We start from the raw sequence: 16,567 nt of genomic DNA, 5'->3' as shown, positions 1-16,567 counted from the left end.
CTGTCAATAATCCTCCGAAGAGGGGTTCAGGATTCCCCACAAGATTTATTGGAACTGTGCTATGTGGCAGGTTTTCAAATCACAGGTGCGGGCCAGTTGATTCATATCTTAATACTGGGAGGGCATGGGGAGCTTCAATCTAGTCACCTGATCTGTATGCAGAGAGTTGCAACAAAACACTTTGAACAACTAAACAGGTTTGAAGGGAACTCCGAGCGAGCAGTACATGTGTACCGAAGGAGGAAAATGTTAGTGTTTTCCAGTAATGTTTTATGTCCTGTGTCTTGGCTTCCCCGGTTACAGAAGCCATGGGGGCGTAAGCAAGGCCCGAGTTACGGGCCCGAGAGCGGCCCGCCCGCGGCCGCGGCGGCAGCACCGCGCCCCGTCCTACTGCTCTCGGGTGCCCGGCAGGGTCACCCGGGTACGTGCGCGATGGGTCCGGCTCGGCGTGGGGTGAGCGGGGTGTCACCGTGACTCGGGAGGAGGCAGCCGGGCGGCCCTTCGTGTCCTGCTCTGCCCTGCCCTTCCCTTCCCCTCCATGCAGCTTGGCGGGCAGTGCGGAGTACAGCCGCGGGCAGCCCGGTCTTGGCTTGGCGGGGAGGGTGGTGGGTGTGTCCCTGTTTCGCTTTCTCCTGGGACAACCTATTGGTTCCCTCGCTCTCCTCCCCTTCAGCCCTCTTTGGTGCGAAGGGGAGCGCTGGGGAAGCTCCTCAGCTCTGCCCGTAGGGAGCCGTGCGGTCTTGCCCCGGCTCCGCTCCTCCAGCCCGCCGTCGCTGCCTGCAGCGCTGCCCCTATTCTCCCGTTCCCGCGGCCCGGGGACGCGGCGGTGCAGCTCACACCCACACGCGCCGTCCCCTGACCGCCCTTCTCTCGCCCTCCCCTGCAGTCCCGCTGCGCAGCCGATCCCTCAGACAAGAGGAGCGCGCCGCCCATCCCCGAGAATGGGACGGCGGCCGCCCCCGCGATGGGGCTGCGCCCCCGTAGCGCCCTGGGGGACATCAGCAACTGAGCCGAAAGTGCGGCCAGTCGCCAAGAAGTTGACGTTGGAGGGAGACGAAGGGCAGCCGAGTGTCAAGTACGCCCCCGTCCCGGAGAGGATGGTCGCTAGGAGGCTGCTGAGGTTTTCCGCAAAGGAAAATGTGCCTCCGCCAGCCCCGGAGCCCCAGACAGAACCCTGACAGGTACCGTCTGCGGCCTCCTTGTGCTGTGCACCCCTTTCCCAGCCCAGTGCTCGGCTGCTGCTGCGGCCATGCCTTCCTCTGGTGCCGTGACATAGGGGTCGCGAGCCCCTGCAGTGCCGATGGGCCCTGTTCCACCCGCGGAACCCTCCCTTCCTGCTGTGGGCAGGCAGAGCAGCCCAGCTCCCCCTCTCCAGTGCAGCCGAGACGCAGCTAAAGCTGCACCGCTGCCCGGCAAAGATCATGTGACCAACAGCGATAAGCCACATTGCTTCTATCTCCGCACGAACACTAGGTCAGAGGGAAGGATTATTGCGCTTTTCCTAGTCCCCGCCCACTCCGGTTGTTCCCCTTGCGTGCACTGAGCCAGCGCCCCTGCACCTCCCGCAGGCCGGGCCGGGGGCGGGGCCCTCCCCCGCCGCTGCTCTGCGCAGGCGCGGGGCGCGCGGGCAGCCGGGAGCCGCGCGGTTTGAAGGCGCGGCGATGGCGGCGGTGACTGAGGAGGAGCTGGACCGGGCCCCGGCGCTGGCCGGGGAAATGGAGTCGGCCCTGGCCTCGGCGCTGACTCGGGAGCTGGAGCTGGCTTCGGCCCCGGCGCGGCCCCGGGACGGCGGCGACGTGAGTGTTCTCACTCTGGTCCGGTTAGTGCCGACGGGACGGGACAGGGAGGAGCAGCCCAGGGTGGAATGCAGGGATGCGCAGCCTCTGACAGTTGTCTCTTTACTCCCGCCGCAGCCTGAGGGACCAAATGAAGGAGCAGCTCATGGAGTACAACACTGCCATTCTTGGCGGTAAGTACATCCCTTCTCGCAGTGGGATCTTGCACTAACAAAGAATGCGACGTGGCATATATATATATATAAAGTCTTTAATTATTTATCAAAAGTGCTTGTTACAATAACGAAATGTTTTTCTTGGCTGTACGTTTTACCACGTTTTCTAGGCAGCTTTTGAGACGTATTTGAATGTTAACGAAGATGCCATATAGTTGTTGCCCACTGCCCTTTCTCTTCTTTTCTGGGTTTGAACTTAAGACTCCTCTGACACATAGTGATGGTTTTCAGAAGTCTGGTCACTGGGGCTGAAGTCTTGCCAAAAGTCTGCCAAAGTGTTTGGCAGCAATACTGATTTAAGGTGTTTCCATTACCTGAAGAATCACTGGATTATTTGGGTTGAAAAGGACGTTAAAGATATCTGGTTCCAAACCCCCCACCACGCTCAGGGACACCTTCCACTACCAACCTGACAACCTGATCTTGAACACTTCCAGGGATGAGGCATCCACAGCTTCTCTGGGCAGTCTCTGCCAGTGCTTCACCATGCCTCACCACCCCACAGTATATCTAATCTAAGCCTACCCTCTTTCAATTTAAAGCCATTTCCCCTTGTCCTGTCACTACATGCCCTGGCAAAAAGTTCTTCTCCAGCTCTCTCATAAGCTCCATTCACAGAAATGACTCAGTAACGTCACCATGCAACCTTCTCCAAGCTGAACAGCCACTCTCTCAGCCTTTCCTCAAAGGAGAGGTGCTGCAGCCCTCTGATCATCTTCACTGACCTCCTCTGGACCTGCTCTAACAGATCCATGTGCTTCTTATGTCAGGAATCCCAGGCCTGAATGCAGCACAGCAGGTGGGGTCTGCCAAGAGCAGAGTAGAGGGGCAGAATCACCTCCCTCAACCTGCTGGCCACAGTTCTGATACAGCCAGGGTGCAGCTGGGTACATGCTCTTCCACTGAACCATCCATTGGCATGTATAGAGCAATGTCATGAACCAGCTCCAGCTCATCTAAAAAGTGCTGAATTAAAATATTTTAAAGCCTAATTATTTCTCTGATACAGATTGATAGTGTAGTCTCATTAACAGTAAAAGAGATAATAAAGCTTGGAGGTAGAAGTAAGAAATAATCTGTTCACACAAAAAATGCTGATCCTTTATGCTCTGTAGATTGTCTTTAAAAGTCTCTGCTGTGCTTTTTAAAATGATGTTCTCTTTTGCAGGTCAAGAAAATTTCCCTGATCATGTAATTGAAGAAAAATATATCCAGAGGTATGTCACTGGATAACTTCAAAATTCTCTTGTAGGTATTCCTTCTTAGTGAATTGCTGGATTAACAACCAGTACTTTGGAGAAGTTTGGTGAAAATAATGGAAACTAAGAGAAAATGTGGGGGAAAAATGCTTTATTCATTTTCCTAATGTATTTCTGTATCCGAGATGGCTTTTAAATTTGCAGTCCTTTATGTGATGGCTAGAATTCCCTAATATAGTTTCACATAGTAAATTACTCCTGACCCTAATAATTTGTGGCTTACATGAAAAATTCTGACATTAGATATGTAGAAAGCAAGTTAAAAAGTGACACTGCTTTTAAACTTCGTTATCTTCACACTCAGGTTGTCTGTCTTACTGCTTTTTGTCTTTCAGTGCCTCACAAGATTTGCAAAGAGAGACAGAGGAAGTAAAAGTCTCTTTCCAGAACAAGGCATTGGCCTTGCAAAGGTAGAATTTTCTTCACCCTTTATTTGGAGATTTCCTCTCTGTGTGTATAGATGCATATATACATAAGCATATATACATAGGTCTAATTAAAATGGGATTTTTAAGTGATATGGGAGCTTAGATTTTAAGTACCATTGAACCCCATAGGAATGCAGATGGATATGCTGTAGAAAACAAAACAAAAAACCCCCCACCAAAACTAAAAACTTACCAGTTGAAATGTGTGAACCCTAAAGTTACTTCACAGTTATGAAAGTGTGACTGTACAGATCAGAAAGCATATTTCTTGGCAGTATTTTCCAAATGCATATGAAAAGGTGAAAGTTGATAATGTTAGGCATCCCGTGTTGCATGGCTGTTTATTTGAATTCACACTTTTGCCCATCTTCCTTTCTGCAGACTCTGGGATTAATGGTGTCCAAATATGTTGGTCAAGAGGAAAAGGAGTTGTCAGTCTCACAAATAATCATTGATACTTCTTTCTTGTCCTGAGAGTTAAGGCCCATTTTTAAAGAAGTGTGTTATTTAAAAGGTGCTGAATATTGTGTTTATAGAATTTCAATGTGAAAGTGGACAAAAGTGGAATTCTGGAAATTATCTTTTTCTATTACTTATTTAAATCTGCTTCTTTCTGTTTGCTATGAGTTCTCATCAGTCTTATGTTCCTTCTTACACTATGCAGGATCCAGATTATGGATATCCTGAGAAACAAAGTGAATCAAGATGATGAGGAGTCACGGTAAGGTGTTCTTGGGGGTCAGATGGCTAGAAAGGAACAGACTTTGCACAGTTTATTGTGACACATTTCTAGATTGTTTCGTTTTACCTCTTACGAAAGCAAGCTTCCTTTTTCTAGACCTGACAGAATGATACACTGTCTACCTTCTGGCTAGAATCAGCATGATCACACCCACTCACACACCCACTCTAGATTTACAGACGGGCTCTGAATTTACCCACCTTTGATTACAGAGATCATAACTCTTGATTCACTAGTGAGAACTGCTTGTAGCCAAGAGAGCTTTTTGTCTTTAGTGCCTGAATTACCTGCATTTATAATAGCTGAGCAGATTACAGGCTTGTAACAGGGCCTTGCCTCTGCTTTGCTGCCTTTATTAATTAACCATGTAGGAGCAAAACGTCTTTGAAAAAGAACTGAAAGCTTAAACATATTTAAAAGTAGCTTTCCACTTCCTACCTAATATTAGCAGGTGGATGCATATGAAATGTAATATGAGAAATTTCATTTCTATCAGAAATACAGCTAAGGGGTTGCATCTCCATGATTTAGGAGCTTAAATTCGTAGCCATTTCCAAATAGCTAGACTTTCTTGATGCCTTCCAAACTCTGTGATTGAAAATGTTGGACAGCCTTAAATGAAATCTTAGGGAAACCGAGAGAAAAGTAAGGGAACTCTTTGGCCTCTTCAATGATACTTAGTATATTAACTGTAAAAAGTGTGCAGACATGTAATATTATTTTTCTGTTACAATAAAGGAGAAATTCTTTGTTTAAATCAAATAAAGTTGAATAAAACATTTATGATATTGACTTATATCAGTGGTCTTACGGTATGCAACTGTTTCCTTCTTTAGTCTGATCCTGGAAACAATGAAACACATAATATCGCTCAGCCAGACAATAATTGAATATCAGCAGGTGAGTGGCCGTTGCAGCTTCTGTTGCTGTTGTGCAGGTCAACCAACCTCAGCATGGGCACTTTGAAAGCAACAGGACTGCACAAGTCCTTTGAAGCTAAATATGTGGCGATAAGGGTGAAGTTCCTACTCACCAATAATCTCAAAATTATTGAGAGGATTACTTAAAGTGAGCGTGTAAGTCAGTATGTTTTAGAGTTGCCCTTAGCTGTGGATTGCGCTTTTGTGGATTTGAATTAGCATCTTTCAATATTTTTGGAGACAAGAGTCTGGAAAATACTTTTTTTTCCCCTTTCAGCGAGCACACTCGAAGGAGCAGCAGTTGATTGACATTAAAAGGAAAAGACTCTGTAAGTGTGTTATCTGTATTGACTTTGGTTTGTATTTTAATGTAGAGTTCATATAGTTCATATTTTGAAGTTGTTCTTGTAGCAATATTAATTTACATGGGAAGTAACAAAACTCTCAACACTGTTATAAAACTTGTTAAAAGAGTAGGAAGTACTGTAGAGATGAGCTGGTATGTTCCCTGTTTGGACATGAGACTGACACATTAGAATGAGAAATGCAAGACAACACTCAAAAACAATGTGGCAGCATTTTATTATTTAATATAAGCTCCCCAGAAAGTTACACATTGGTTAGTCATTTAAATTAGCCCTATAGCACCTAAAAGATACTTTTTTGTCATACTGCACATTTATGAGGTGTTTGCAGGATAGGGAGGGGATTTACTTACAAAGTGTATATATATTGGTATTCAGTAGTCTTGTTAGAGTGGGTCAAATTTAGGAGTGAAGTCAATATTCAGACTTCATAAGGTAAATGTGTTCTTTCTTTCATGACCAAGTTTGTCACCAATTTTAACAGCTGTTGTTTGATTCATGCATAGGGAGTTGTGTATACGTTGACAGTAATGAACAAACACAATGAAATAACTTCACATGGGAAAAATGAACATACATCATATCTTTGCAAATAAAGGAAGGAGTGCTCTGCCAGCATTCTTTCAACATATGAACTGTCCCTAAACACTTTTAATCAGTCTAGTTTTTAGCCTGGTTTCCTATAAAAATAGTAAAATTCACTGGTCCTGTCCATATACTTGTTGTATGACTTTGGAATTTGGTTTCAATGAAATCTGAAAAAGGAGTAAGGGTCTTAAAAAGGTATACAAAAGACCTATACAAGTTGTGGCACTTGAAGACACTTGAAAGGGTATAGGACTGATGTGCAAATTAATGGTCCCTGTCTGAGGGAAATGCAGACAGCATACAATGTACTTCCTGTTTTGCTGTTGGCCAGGGAGCCAATTGTTGTAGTTTGATACCAGGTAGCCACTTTCATGTGTTTCATGTGTTGCCTCTTTCATGAAATTAATATCTTGAGGTATATTGGAGGGAAGGAGTGGAGGGTAAAGTTAAGGTTTTTGCAGTGGAAGTGCTTTAGGTGGCTGTGAGGAAAAAAGAATATCTTCAGTTCTACTGTTCACCTAACTACTTCTTAATGCTTCATTTTCCTAATAATGTAACAGCACTAAAAAAAGATATAGGACAGAAACTACGGCAAATTCAGAACATGATGAAAAGGGAAAGGGAGAAACAAGCAGCTGTGAATGCCACTGCAAAACAGAAGTTGTTTGATAAATTAGAACAAGAAAGACAGACAACTACAGTAATTCAAAACGTGTTCCAGGTAATGTTTTATGGCTTTTAGAACCAAGTTTACAATTTTTCATTACACTCAAGATAACATACTGTATGGCAAATGTAACTTACACAAACTGTGTAACTTTTGTGTTTTGAAAACTGTTTTCTAAAACCTTTAACAGTGGTAATGGAAAAACTGTGTATGGAAGGAAGACTTCTATTGCTTTAAAGGCTAAAAGCCTGAAATTGTCACGAGCATCTTTGCATTATTTTTTTTGCAGGGTTTAGAGACAGTCTATCGATCTGTCTTTGTTTCCTTGAAGGTACAAAGATAATGCACTTTTTTGAACGTCTGTCACAGCAATGGCTGTATTTCCTTCTACTCTTCATTGCCTCTGCGCCCTACCAAATCAGTTCCCCCATCTCATGGTTAGAAAAAATAAGTAGGTGTTAATCCCATGTTACCAGTGACCCTCCATCTGCCCCTTCTGACCACATGCCTTCTCTGTGTCATCCCCTGCAGCCCTGTGAAAGCCCTGGCCTGCAGCCACAGCCAGTCTCCAGATCCTTTCAGCAGTGTAGCCTTTGCCCTTTTGGTTATCCATGTGTCAAGGGCTGCCAACTAATCTGTACATGCAGCCAGTTGACTGGCAGGTCACCTGGAGTGTGAAGTCATGCAAAGTGAGGAAGAAAACCTCATGGTTTTGGGTTAAGGTGGAAGGGTCTCAGGCTGCATAAGAATGTCAAGGACAGAAAGAGTATTCTGTCTTTTTGCATTGCATCCTGTGGCTGCTACTGGTTTGCATTGATTACATTGTTACAGCTCAAATTGAGAACGAGAAATCTAACGTTTTACTGGGTTTTAGAATAGGGTCTAAAACAATCCCCTGGTTTTGTATTCCTGAAATTTTCTGAGCCCTTAGTAGAGAAGATCCTTTTTGGTTAAATTTAAATTCCCGTTTTCAATCCAGAATGGCAGGGTGAGAATGTTAACTGTGTTATTTTGTATTTGAGGCAAACTTTATTTCGCATTGTTAAAAACATTCTCTAGGTTTCTGCAGTTAAAATAGAGGTAGTATGCAGGCCCCTCTAGGAAATCAAAAAGCATAGATTTGGGGGTTTTTTTGCCTGTATCAATGATAGGATCCAAACCAGTACTTCCTCTTCTCCTTTTTCCCCCTGTCCTGCCTACTTCAAACATTTGTGAATTTCAAGGGCTTTCAAATTAATAATTAAAAAGCAGACTTTCTTTGAGATATTTTACTAGGAATTGTCCTTTTTAAGGGCTTGTTTTAACCTGTAAATCTTTCTCATTTATAGAGTATCATAATTGGAAGTGGAGTTAACTGGGCAGAAGATCCATCTTTAAAGACAATTGTTCTACAGCTTGAGAAAAATGTCTCCTGAGACAGAAGATATGGTGTTTATTTTATACATTTTATGCATTTTCACTAAACTTGATAGGTTATACATTTCTCAAAGATACACTTCAAGAATTTCTGAAAAGATGTTGTTCTGTCTGGAGAATCAGAGTGTGCCAAGCAGTTCTTTGAAATCGTAAACAATGGTCGTGCAGCTGATAAGATGAAACTACCTGAAGACTCACTTCTCAAACTGTCCTGTCTCAAGCACTCATTTTCCTCTGAAAGGCAACAGTAACGCAAGGAAGTTTCAAGGTTTTATGTAGAAGTGGACTTAAAACTGAGGCTCTGCTGTACCCCTTTCCTGGTGACCAGCAGGCCATAGAGCTTAGGGTGGATGCATGACCTTGCTCTGTCCCAGTGGAAAGCTCAAGCTGGAAAATATTTAGCAAGTCTGGAGTTGGGATTATTTCTGTTGTTAAGACATTATGTATTATTTCAAACAGCAGAAATTTTATGCTCTTGTTAGCAGCGACTCTTGTCTGCAGATGCAACTTCGTACTGTTGACTGTGCAGCAAGCAGTATTTTGCTTACATGTCTTTACTAGCATTTGCGCTTTTTTTAACTGGTGATGTTTGGTGTTTGAAGGAAATTGAGTCGGGGTGGTAGAAATCACTATGTTCCAGGAATGCGTAGTGTCCTTTTTTATCTTGGTGTGTATCTTCACTTTTAACTTGGCAAGTGATCCCAAGCTATTTTTTTAAAGTGAGTTCCTTGATCTAATAATAAGAATAAAGCGTTGATTTTCCTAAAAAATGTTTTATTTGGTTTGGAGGCTTTTTTAAACTTATGGTAAAGCGGTTTTTTGGCGGGCCGGGCCAGAGTTCCGGGTCCCCCCCCACGGCGGGCGTTCGTGGCTGTGGGCGGGGCCTCGCTCTCTGTGGGCGGGGCCCGGAGGTGCCACTCAGGCTCATCACCATGGGCAGCAAGATGGCGGCTGCCACCAGGGCGGTGCAGGTAAGGGCGGCCCCGGGACAGCGGTATCTGAGGCAGCCGGGGCTCTGACTCGGGCGGCGGGGCTCGCTTGTCCTGCTGTCGCCGTCGAGCAGCAGGCCTGAGGCGGCCGCGGCTTGGGGACACGCCCCCGGGGCGGCCGGTGTCCTTGGGGAGAGCCGTGCAGTGGCGCGCGCGCGGTGTCGCAGCTGCCTGGTGCTGTGATAGCAGGGGGTGCGGAGCTGGCTGGCAGCTCCTTCCTAAACTGTGTCTCTCCAGGGTGAAAGTGCTTTGTACAGGCAGAGCACAGCTCGCGATTCCGTGTGCTAAAGCGCTGTGGAACTATGGGGTGGTTTGGATTGGAAGGGGCCTTAAAGGTCACCTCGTTACAACCGCCCCTGCCGTGGGCAGGAGCACCTTCACTGTACCAGGTTGCTCAAAGCCCCGTCCAACCTGGCCTTAGACACTTCCAGAAATGGGGCAGCCACAGATTCTCTAGACAACCTGTGCCAATGCTTCACCACTCTCAAAGTAAAGATTTTCTTCCTAATCTTCGTAATCTTTCTAATCCAAACCTGCCCTCTTTGGGTTGTAAGGTGTCCTCAGAGCCTTCGTCAGGTTGAGCAATCCCAGCTCTTTCAGCCTGTCCTGACAGGAGTGGTGCTTCAGCCCTCTGATCATCTTTATGGCCCTGCTCTGGACTCACGCTAGTACGTCCATGGTTTTTTTGCTTTGGGGACCCCAGAGCCGGACACAGCACTCTGGGTGGGTTCTCACCAGAGCAGATTGTATCGTGATTGCATTCATGCAATGGCAGTGGCTGTTACTGCACATACACACTGATGAGAAAAGGAAGACAAAGCCTGTCCCTGCTCTGGACATCAGGGTGCAGGCCTGCTTCTTAAAGTAAAATTCTTCTTGGGGTAAACTTAGAACTTCAAGAAGTAGTAAGTGTATCAGAGTAGTGGTGCAGAGAGCAGCAGTTGTTTGATACATTGTACATTCCATTTTATTATTTCAAGGTAACCTGTGTCTGTTTCTCTCGCTAACTGGTCTCGTTCTAGGTAGTCAAGCCACATACTCCATTAATTAAATTCCCAGACAGAAAAAGTGGTCCCAGACCTAAAAGTAAGTATTTTGTGTATGGATACAGCTTGTACCACATTTCTTTACATGGACTGTTTACTGAAGAACCAGCACCTAATTTCTCTATTTCAGCTATACAGCTGAACTGAGTTGGAACAGGGTTTTTAAAACATGCTTGATTTAGTTTACCGGCAACTGTTAGACTTTGTGTACAACTTCTTTTCTGTACAACTGTGTGGAGACACATAATGCATGCACATGTTTAATTTTTGCTCAAGAAAGGTTCACAAAGATTTCCAGTGTTGTTTTTCTACTTTTATATAAAGCCACGTTTTCCCAAATACTAATATTTACTGAAATGAATGTGCCCAAGTCAGTTTGAAGCACCTTTAGGTATTGAATGATATTTGCATAAATTATGTTGCATTTTCTTCATTTTTTCTTAGTTGAAGCATGTCATGTATTTTCTGCTGTATTTTCAAAACATTATTATAGCTGGGAGAGACAGCCCTCTGTACATTTTAAGAAGTATTTTCTTGTCTTACTAATTAATGCAGAGGAAAAAAAAATCATTGCAATCTTTTACGTTAACTTTTATAACTACACTAGTATTTATGGTATTCCCAATACTATTATATTTAAACCACAGATTTATATTAGCAATATGTTGGTTTAGAAGTCCTTTTGCATCAAAAAGCATCTGAAAGAAAAGTAGGAATTGTCTTTAAAAGCTCTGTTATTCTTACTTCTTTAGAAATTATACTGTGGCATGTTATTTGCCACAGTATTATCAAGCTTGCAATTAACTTTAAGTTTAGTTTAACATTCGAAAGCCTCTACAATGCACATAAATCCCTCCTCTGACTTACCTGTGAACTCTTCAGGAACTATTTTCTGCAATAACTTTCTGTCAAAATTCTGTACATTTTGCACAGTTCAGTCAATTGCTGAATCACCTCTCATGCCAGTGAACTACTTTCTCATAAGCTTGACAATCTATTTCTTACCTCTTGTTTATCTCTGTGTCAGAAGATTTTTGTGACTGTATCTTTTAAGTATGTTAGACTTTTCTACCTTAATCAGGATCTGTCATCTCGTTAGTAAGCTGCAACCTACTCTGTCTTGCTTGAATGCTGTAGCAAAAACTGCATTTAACTGTACCAGATTGTTACTTCCATAGAGCTAACTGGCTCCTCAGAGCAACTAGGAATGTGAAAGGCCAGCCAGATTCTACTGGGCCTTTTACTACTGCAACATCATGGTCTCAAACAGTGAAGGGAGAGAGATGTAGTAGAGACTGTATCAGAACTAAAGCAGCAGCAGTAAAACTTCTGATTACTGTACTTCTGATGGTTTTAATTAGCTAATGAGTCTACTCCAACTACACTTCAGACTAACACATAGAGGAAAATAGCAGAGGAAAATCCTTAACAAATCTCCATACTTTTTTGTGGTAGATGAAACAAACTTCGAGAAACTGCTTTTTTTTTCATATGTAAGGTGTGTTATTTCTTGGAACAAAAATACTTTTTCCCCTGTTCAGAATATGCTGCTTCTGATGAGCTCACTTCTGCCTTGCTCTGTTTGGAATCTTCCATCATTTCTGAACCACCTTGGGACTTCCAGACCCAGTCTTATGACTGCCAGCTTCTGAATATGCCTCTCAATGGTGGCTTGGTCACAATGCTGCAGCTGTTTGGTGTCCCAATCCTGCAACTGCCTCAGACTCATTAAGGCTAAAGTCCCTCCTCTCCTTTGTGGTCATTGGTTTTGTTGGAGCCAGGAAGGACAAAGGAAGGCAAAACGGTGGTGGTTTAGCTGCTCACATGCTTTGGTACATGCAGTCTTCATGCTGCTTATTTTATGGGTGTATAGAGCCTCTGTCCAGCTGTTAGATGTTCCACTTGTCTTGCTCATTTTTCTGGAGCACTGGGACTTCTGTGAAGCATTCTGCTTTGTCAGGTGTTTCACCCTTACATATATAGAGGACTGAGTGCTAAAATGAACATATTGCTGTGGTCTTTGTCCTGCCCAGTGGGGTAATTGCATATTTCCATTGTAAAATCCACCCTGGTGGGACAGACCTAAGGTTTGGAATGCTGACTGTGACAACACTGCCTTTTTGTCATCTCTTCTATCTGCACAATCAAGGCAACTTCCCTAATGTGAATTCCTGAAGCTTAGCTCCTGATCCTCACCTGTGAGGAACTTCATGCACTCCTCAGTCTCTGCATTTCATTAACATTGGCTGTTGATGCCTGATACTTGTTCGTCATTCTGCATATCATTAACAAAATGTGATAGGATGCCATTTTGTAGTATTAAAAATGGGTACAGCACTGCATTGCATGTTGTGGTCTGTTGTGATTGTGACCTTTATCCTTCTGTAAGCCTCTAGATCTTTTTCATTTGTCTCTCTTTACAGTTGCAGTAAACAAAAAGCATCATCTCAGTTAGTTTTCTACATAATTGCCCACACACAAACATTTACATAACTTTATGCTTTTTCTCCAAGTACAGCTTCCCAGTGAAAGAGCCATTGTTAGGGTATATGCTGATACATCTTCTGTTTCCACATCAGTGTTTCTGCCATTCAAACTACTGTCAGAATTTTTAGACTCTGCACTTGATACATTTAACAACAAAAAAAGCAGGTTATGAAAAGTAGACTTAACTCTTTTAGGTACTTGTTATAACAAATAAGATTTTTAAGCAATGGTAAGTTTTATTGGCTGTTTATTAATTTTACAGTCTATTAATATTTCTGTAAATGGTTTTGAAATCTGGTTTTCAGTACAGGAATCTCTACAAGCAAGTGTGCCATCTCTCCATGCTTCAAAAGCAATGGAATCCGTAGGAGGCGTATCACCGGCCTTTCAAAATATATCACCCGTTAGTAGAGTACAAGGTACACCAGACACTTCTGAATTAACAAGAACCTTACCTCAGAAATACAGGAGGAGACAAATGTCAGATGAAGAGATTGAATACATTCAAGTAAGTTTTCTTCTTTAGCTTATTTCTACACCTTCTTGTACGGTATTACATAGTAATTCTTTTTAAGTGTGTGCCCTGGGCTTTCATGGTTTTCATATGCAATACCCAAGGTACCAATTCTTAATACAGAAGGTAGCCAACTCTCACTGGTTAGCAGCTTGTGGTACCACAGAGTAGAGAGATTTGGACTTAGAACAGATGTGCAGGTAAGCTGGTGATAGTCACAGCCTGCATTAATTGCCACCACTATCTGTTTTATAACAGCTGTTTAATGTGTAATTTGACTGTGCTGGACAGGAGCATGAAAGTCTGTTCTTAGACCAGGAAAGGTTATTACCAGGTGATTGAAGTCCAAAATATTGCTCAAATTAGTTTTGTAAGTTATTTATTAATAAATTAACTCTTGTATTTCTAGTAGTGGAAACATTTTATTAAATTTGATATAAGTATTTTCTTCAGTACTTGCAAATACAACACTGTACATGAAAAGCAAGAAAAACCTGCTTCTGTTCTGTAACAATTCTCAGTTGTAAAAACTGATGATTCACAAGGGAGAATGCACAAAATGCAAGGAATCTGTGAGGTGATTTTGAGTTTTAAATGAAAATATGCTTGCAAAGCTTTGTTAAACAGTAAGGATATGTATAGCATAACCATGTTAGTAGAGGAAATAATTTTTCCTTCATGTATGTAAGTATGCTGCATCTATATAGTAGAAACAAAATCAGTTATTTCCCATAGTAATACACTTCTTCACTTTTTGCATAAGTTTGCTTAACAGTGAGGTAAGTTGTAAAATAATTTTGTTGGGAAAATAATGAACTGAATACCTTTCTGATTTCTCATAAAGATTGTAATGACTCTGGCTTTGTTTTTACTTTGCACTTTGGAATGTGGGCAGTAAAAGTAATTTTAAAACTTGTGTTTCCTGTCACTGTGTTTGTCGGACATCTTTAAGGTTAAGAGTCAGGTTTCTTCAGAGAAAGAGACATGGAAGCAGCTGTAACTGTAGGTTGCATGTGTTGATTTTTTTGTATTCTCCCTTAAAAAATGTAGCCGTTACTGGTAGATGCTGGTATTTGACACTCTGTGCCTGTTCTTATTATAGATAAAAAAGTCAATATTTAAATCAGAAATTAAAACTAGAACTATGTCTCTTAGTCCTTAATAGTGCAAAAGAGAATTTGATCTCAGTTTTACATTCCATTGGTGGAATATATTTAACTGTATGCTTTTCTTTTACAGCGTGGAGGTCCAGAATAAGTGTAGAAGACAGTTTGTTAGCCACTGCTGAAGAATGAGGTATTATATTCACAAAAAAGGTGTTTCCTTAATATTAAAGATTATTGTATACTAATAGCTTTAATAAAATCCCATATGATGGATCAGAAGATTGACACAACACACAAGATACTGATTTGTGACTGAGAAGGATTTTATGTTGATGGCTAATAGCAACTGAATATATATAATGTCTGCACAATTAAAATATTTTTCTAATTAGCCATTTGAAAAGTCAACAATCTAACAGAGTAATTTTGTTTTTCTACTGATTGAGATCACAAAATCACAGAATGGGTCAGGTTGGAAGGAGCCACAGTGGGTCATCTTGTCTGACCTTCCTACTCAAGCAGGATCATCCTAGAGCCCATGGCACAGGATTGTGTCCAAATGGTGCTTGAATATTTTCAGTGAGGAAGATTCCACAACCTCTCTGGTCAGTCTGTTCCAGTGCACAGTCACCTGCACAGTAAAGTTCTTCCTGGTGTTCAGGTGGAACTTCCTGTGCATCAGTTTCTGCCCATTGCCTCTTGTTCTGTTTCTGTTGCTCAGCACCACCGAGGAGAGCCTGGTCCGTCTTGGCAATTTCCCTTCAGGTACTGATGGACGTTGATGAGGTCCCCTCTCAGTTGTATCTCTTTGAGGCTGAACAGGCCCAGCTCCCTCGGCCTTTCCTCATAAGAGATGCTCCAGACCCCTCATCACCTTTGTAGCCTCCACTGGACCCGCTCAGGAGTTCCATGTCTCTCTTGTCCTGAGGAGCCCAGAACTGGACACAGCTCTCCAGGTGAGGCCTCACCAGGGCTGAGTACAGGGGTGTTGCAGTGGGGATCCAAGATACCTTCCGCACAGGGGCAGGATCGCCTTCCATGACCTGCTGGCAATGCCATTCCTAATGCCCCCCAGGATACCACTGGCCTCCTTGGCCACCAGGACACTCTGCTGGCTCATGGACAGCTTGGTGTCCACCAGGACCCGCAGGTCCTTCTCTGCAGAGCTGCCCCCCAGCAGGTCAGCCCCAGCCTGTGCTGGTGCCTGGGCTTGTTCCTCCCCAGGTGCAGGACCTGGCATTTGCCTTTGCTGAATTTCAGATGGTTCTTCTCTGCCCATCTCTCCATCCTGTCAAGGTCCTTCTGAAGGGCTGCAGAGCATGCCTGGGTATGTTGGCCATTCCTACCAACTCTGTGTCCTTGGTGAATTTGCTGAGGAGGCATCTGCCCCTTCATCCAAGTCATGGATGAACAAGTTGAACGGTTAAGCATTGAACCTTGGGAGACACCACTAGGGACAGGCCTGCAACCAGACCCTGTGCCACTGATTTTGACCCTCTGGGATCTGTTGTTCAGCCATTTCTCAACCCACCTCACTGTCCACTCATCCAGCCCACATCCCTGAGTTTGTCTATGAGGATGTTGTGAGAGACAGCTTTGAAATCCCTGCTGAAGTCAAGTAGACGATATCCACTGCTTTCCCCTCATCCATCCAAGCAGTTGTTTCATTGTAGACGGCAATCAGGTTGGTCACATGCTACTATTCCTGAATCAGCTTCTTGTCATCCACACAGGTAGAGATGGCCTCCACTGTGAGGCATGCCATCACTTTTCTAGGGATTGAGGTAAGGCTGACTCACCAGGGTGACTCACTGGTAATGATTTTACAGGCACGAATGGGACACTGAAGTGCTCTCAGAGATGATGGCTGTTCTTCACAGCTTTGCAGCTTTGTTATCTTACAGAATAATTTTTTAAATAACAGCAAAGCTTGGGCATGTAGGGAAATGAATTTTCAAGTGAAAATTTCTCCAGAAGTATTTACCTCTGATGGCTATTGAATGGGAGTTTTCATTAGTATATTGCAAGT

The 16,567-nt window shown here is 43.4% G+C and overlaps 2 protein-coding genes across 3 annotated transcripts; both read left to right on the top strand.

Moving 5' to 3' along the window:
- The first annotated feature begins 750 nt into the window (after window positions 1-750).
- CENPH (centromere protein H) lies at window positions 751-9,170 on the top strand. Of its 2 annotated transcripts, none has more exons than XM_042028204.1 (9): window positions 751-1,181; window positions 1,914-1,969; window positions 3,180-3,228; window positions 3,606-3,680; window positions 4,363-4,419; window positions 5,277-5,340; window positions 5,638-5,689; window positions 6,874-7,034; window positions 8,309-9,170. In XM_042028204.1, exons 1-9 carry the CDS (start codon window positions 1,138-1,140, stop codon window positions 8,393-8,395), a joined length of 645 nt encoding a protein of 214 aa, XP_041884138.1. In that variant the 5' UTR covers window positions 751-1,137; the 3' UTR covers window positions 8,396-9,170. The 2 variants fall into 2 exon arrangements, with proteins under 2 accessions (XP_041884138.1, XP_041884136.1); XM_042028202.1 differs by lacking the exon at window positions 751-1,181 and adding an exon at window positions 1,606-1,819.
- Window positions 9,171-9,267: 97 nt separating this feature from the next.
- Window positions 9,268-14,949, top strand: MRPS36 (mitochondrial ribosomal protein S36). The gene is made up of 4 exons (XM_042028205.1): window positions 9,268-9,367; window positions 10,408-10,471; window positions 13,224-13,426; window positions 14,672-14,949. The coding sequence occupies exons 1-4, from the start codon at window positions 9,329-9,331 to the stop codon at window positions 14,687-14,689; spliced, it is 324 nt and encodes a 107-aa protein (XP_041884139.1). The 5' UTR covers window positions 9,268-9,328; the 3' UTR covers window positions 14,690-14,949.
- Window positions 14,950-16,567: the final 1,618 nt, after the last annotated feature.

This window comes from Corvus kubaryi, unplaced genomic scaffold (assembly GCF_017639235.1).
Source record: "Corvus kubaryi isolate FWS band 111438036 unplaced genomic scaffold, C.kubaryi_AGA036_p1.0 37308, whole genome shotgun sequence".
Taxonomy (NCBI): Eukaryota; Metazoa; Chordata; class Aves; order Passeriformes; family Corvidae; genus Corvus; species Corvus kubaryi.
The sequence above is the reverse complement of the archived record's forward strand: the minus strand, read 5'-3'. Positions and strand labels throughout refer to the sequence as shown.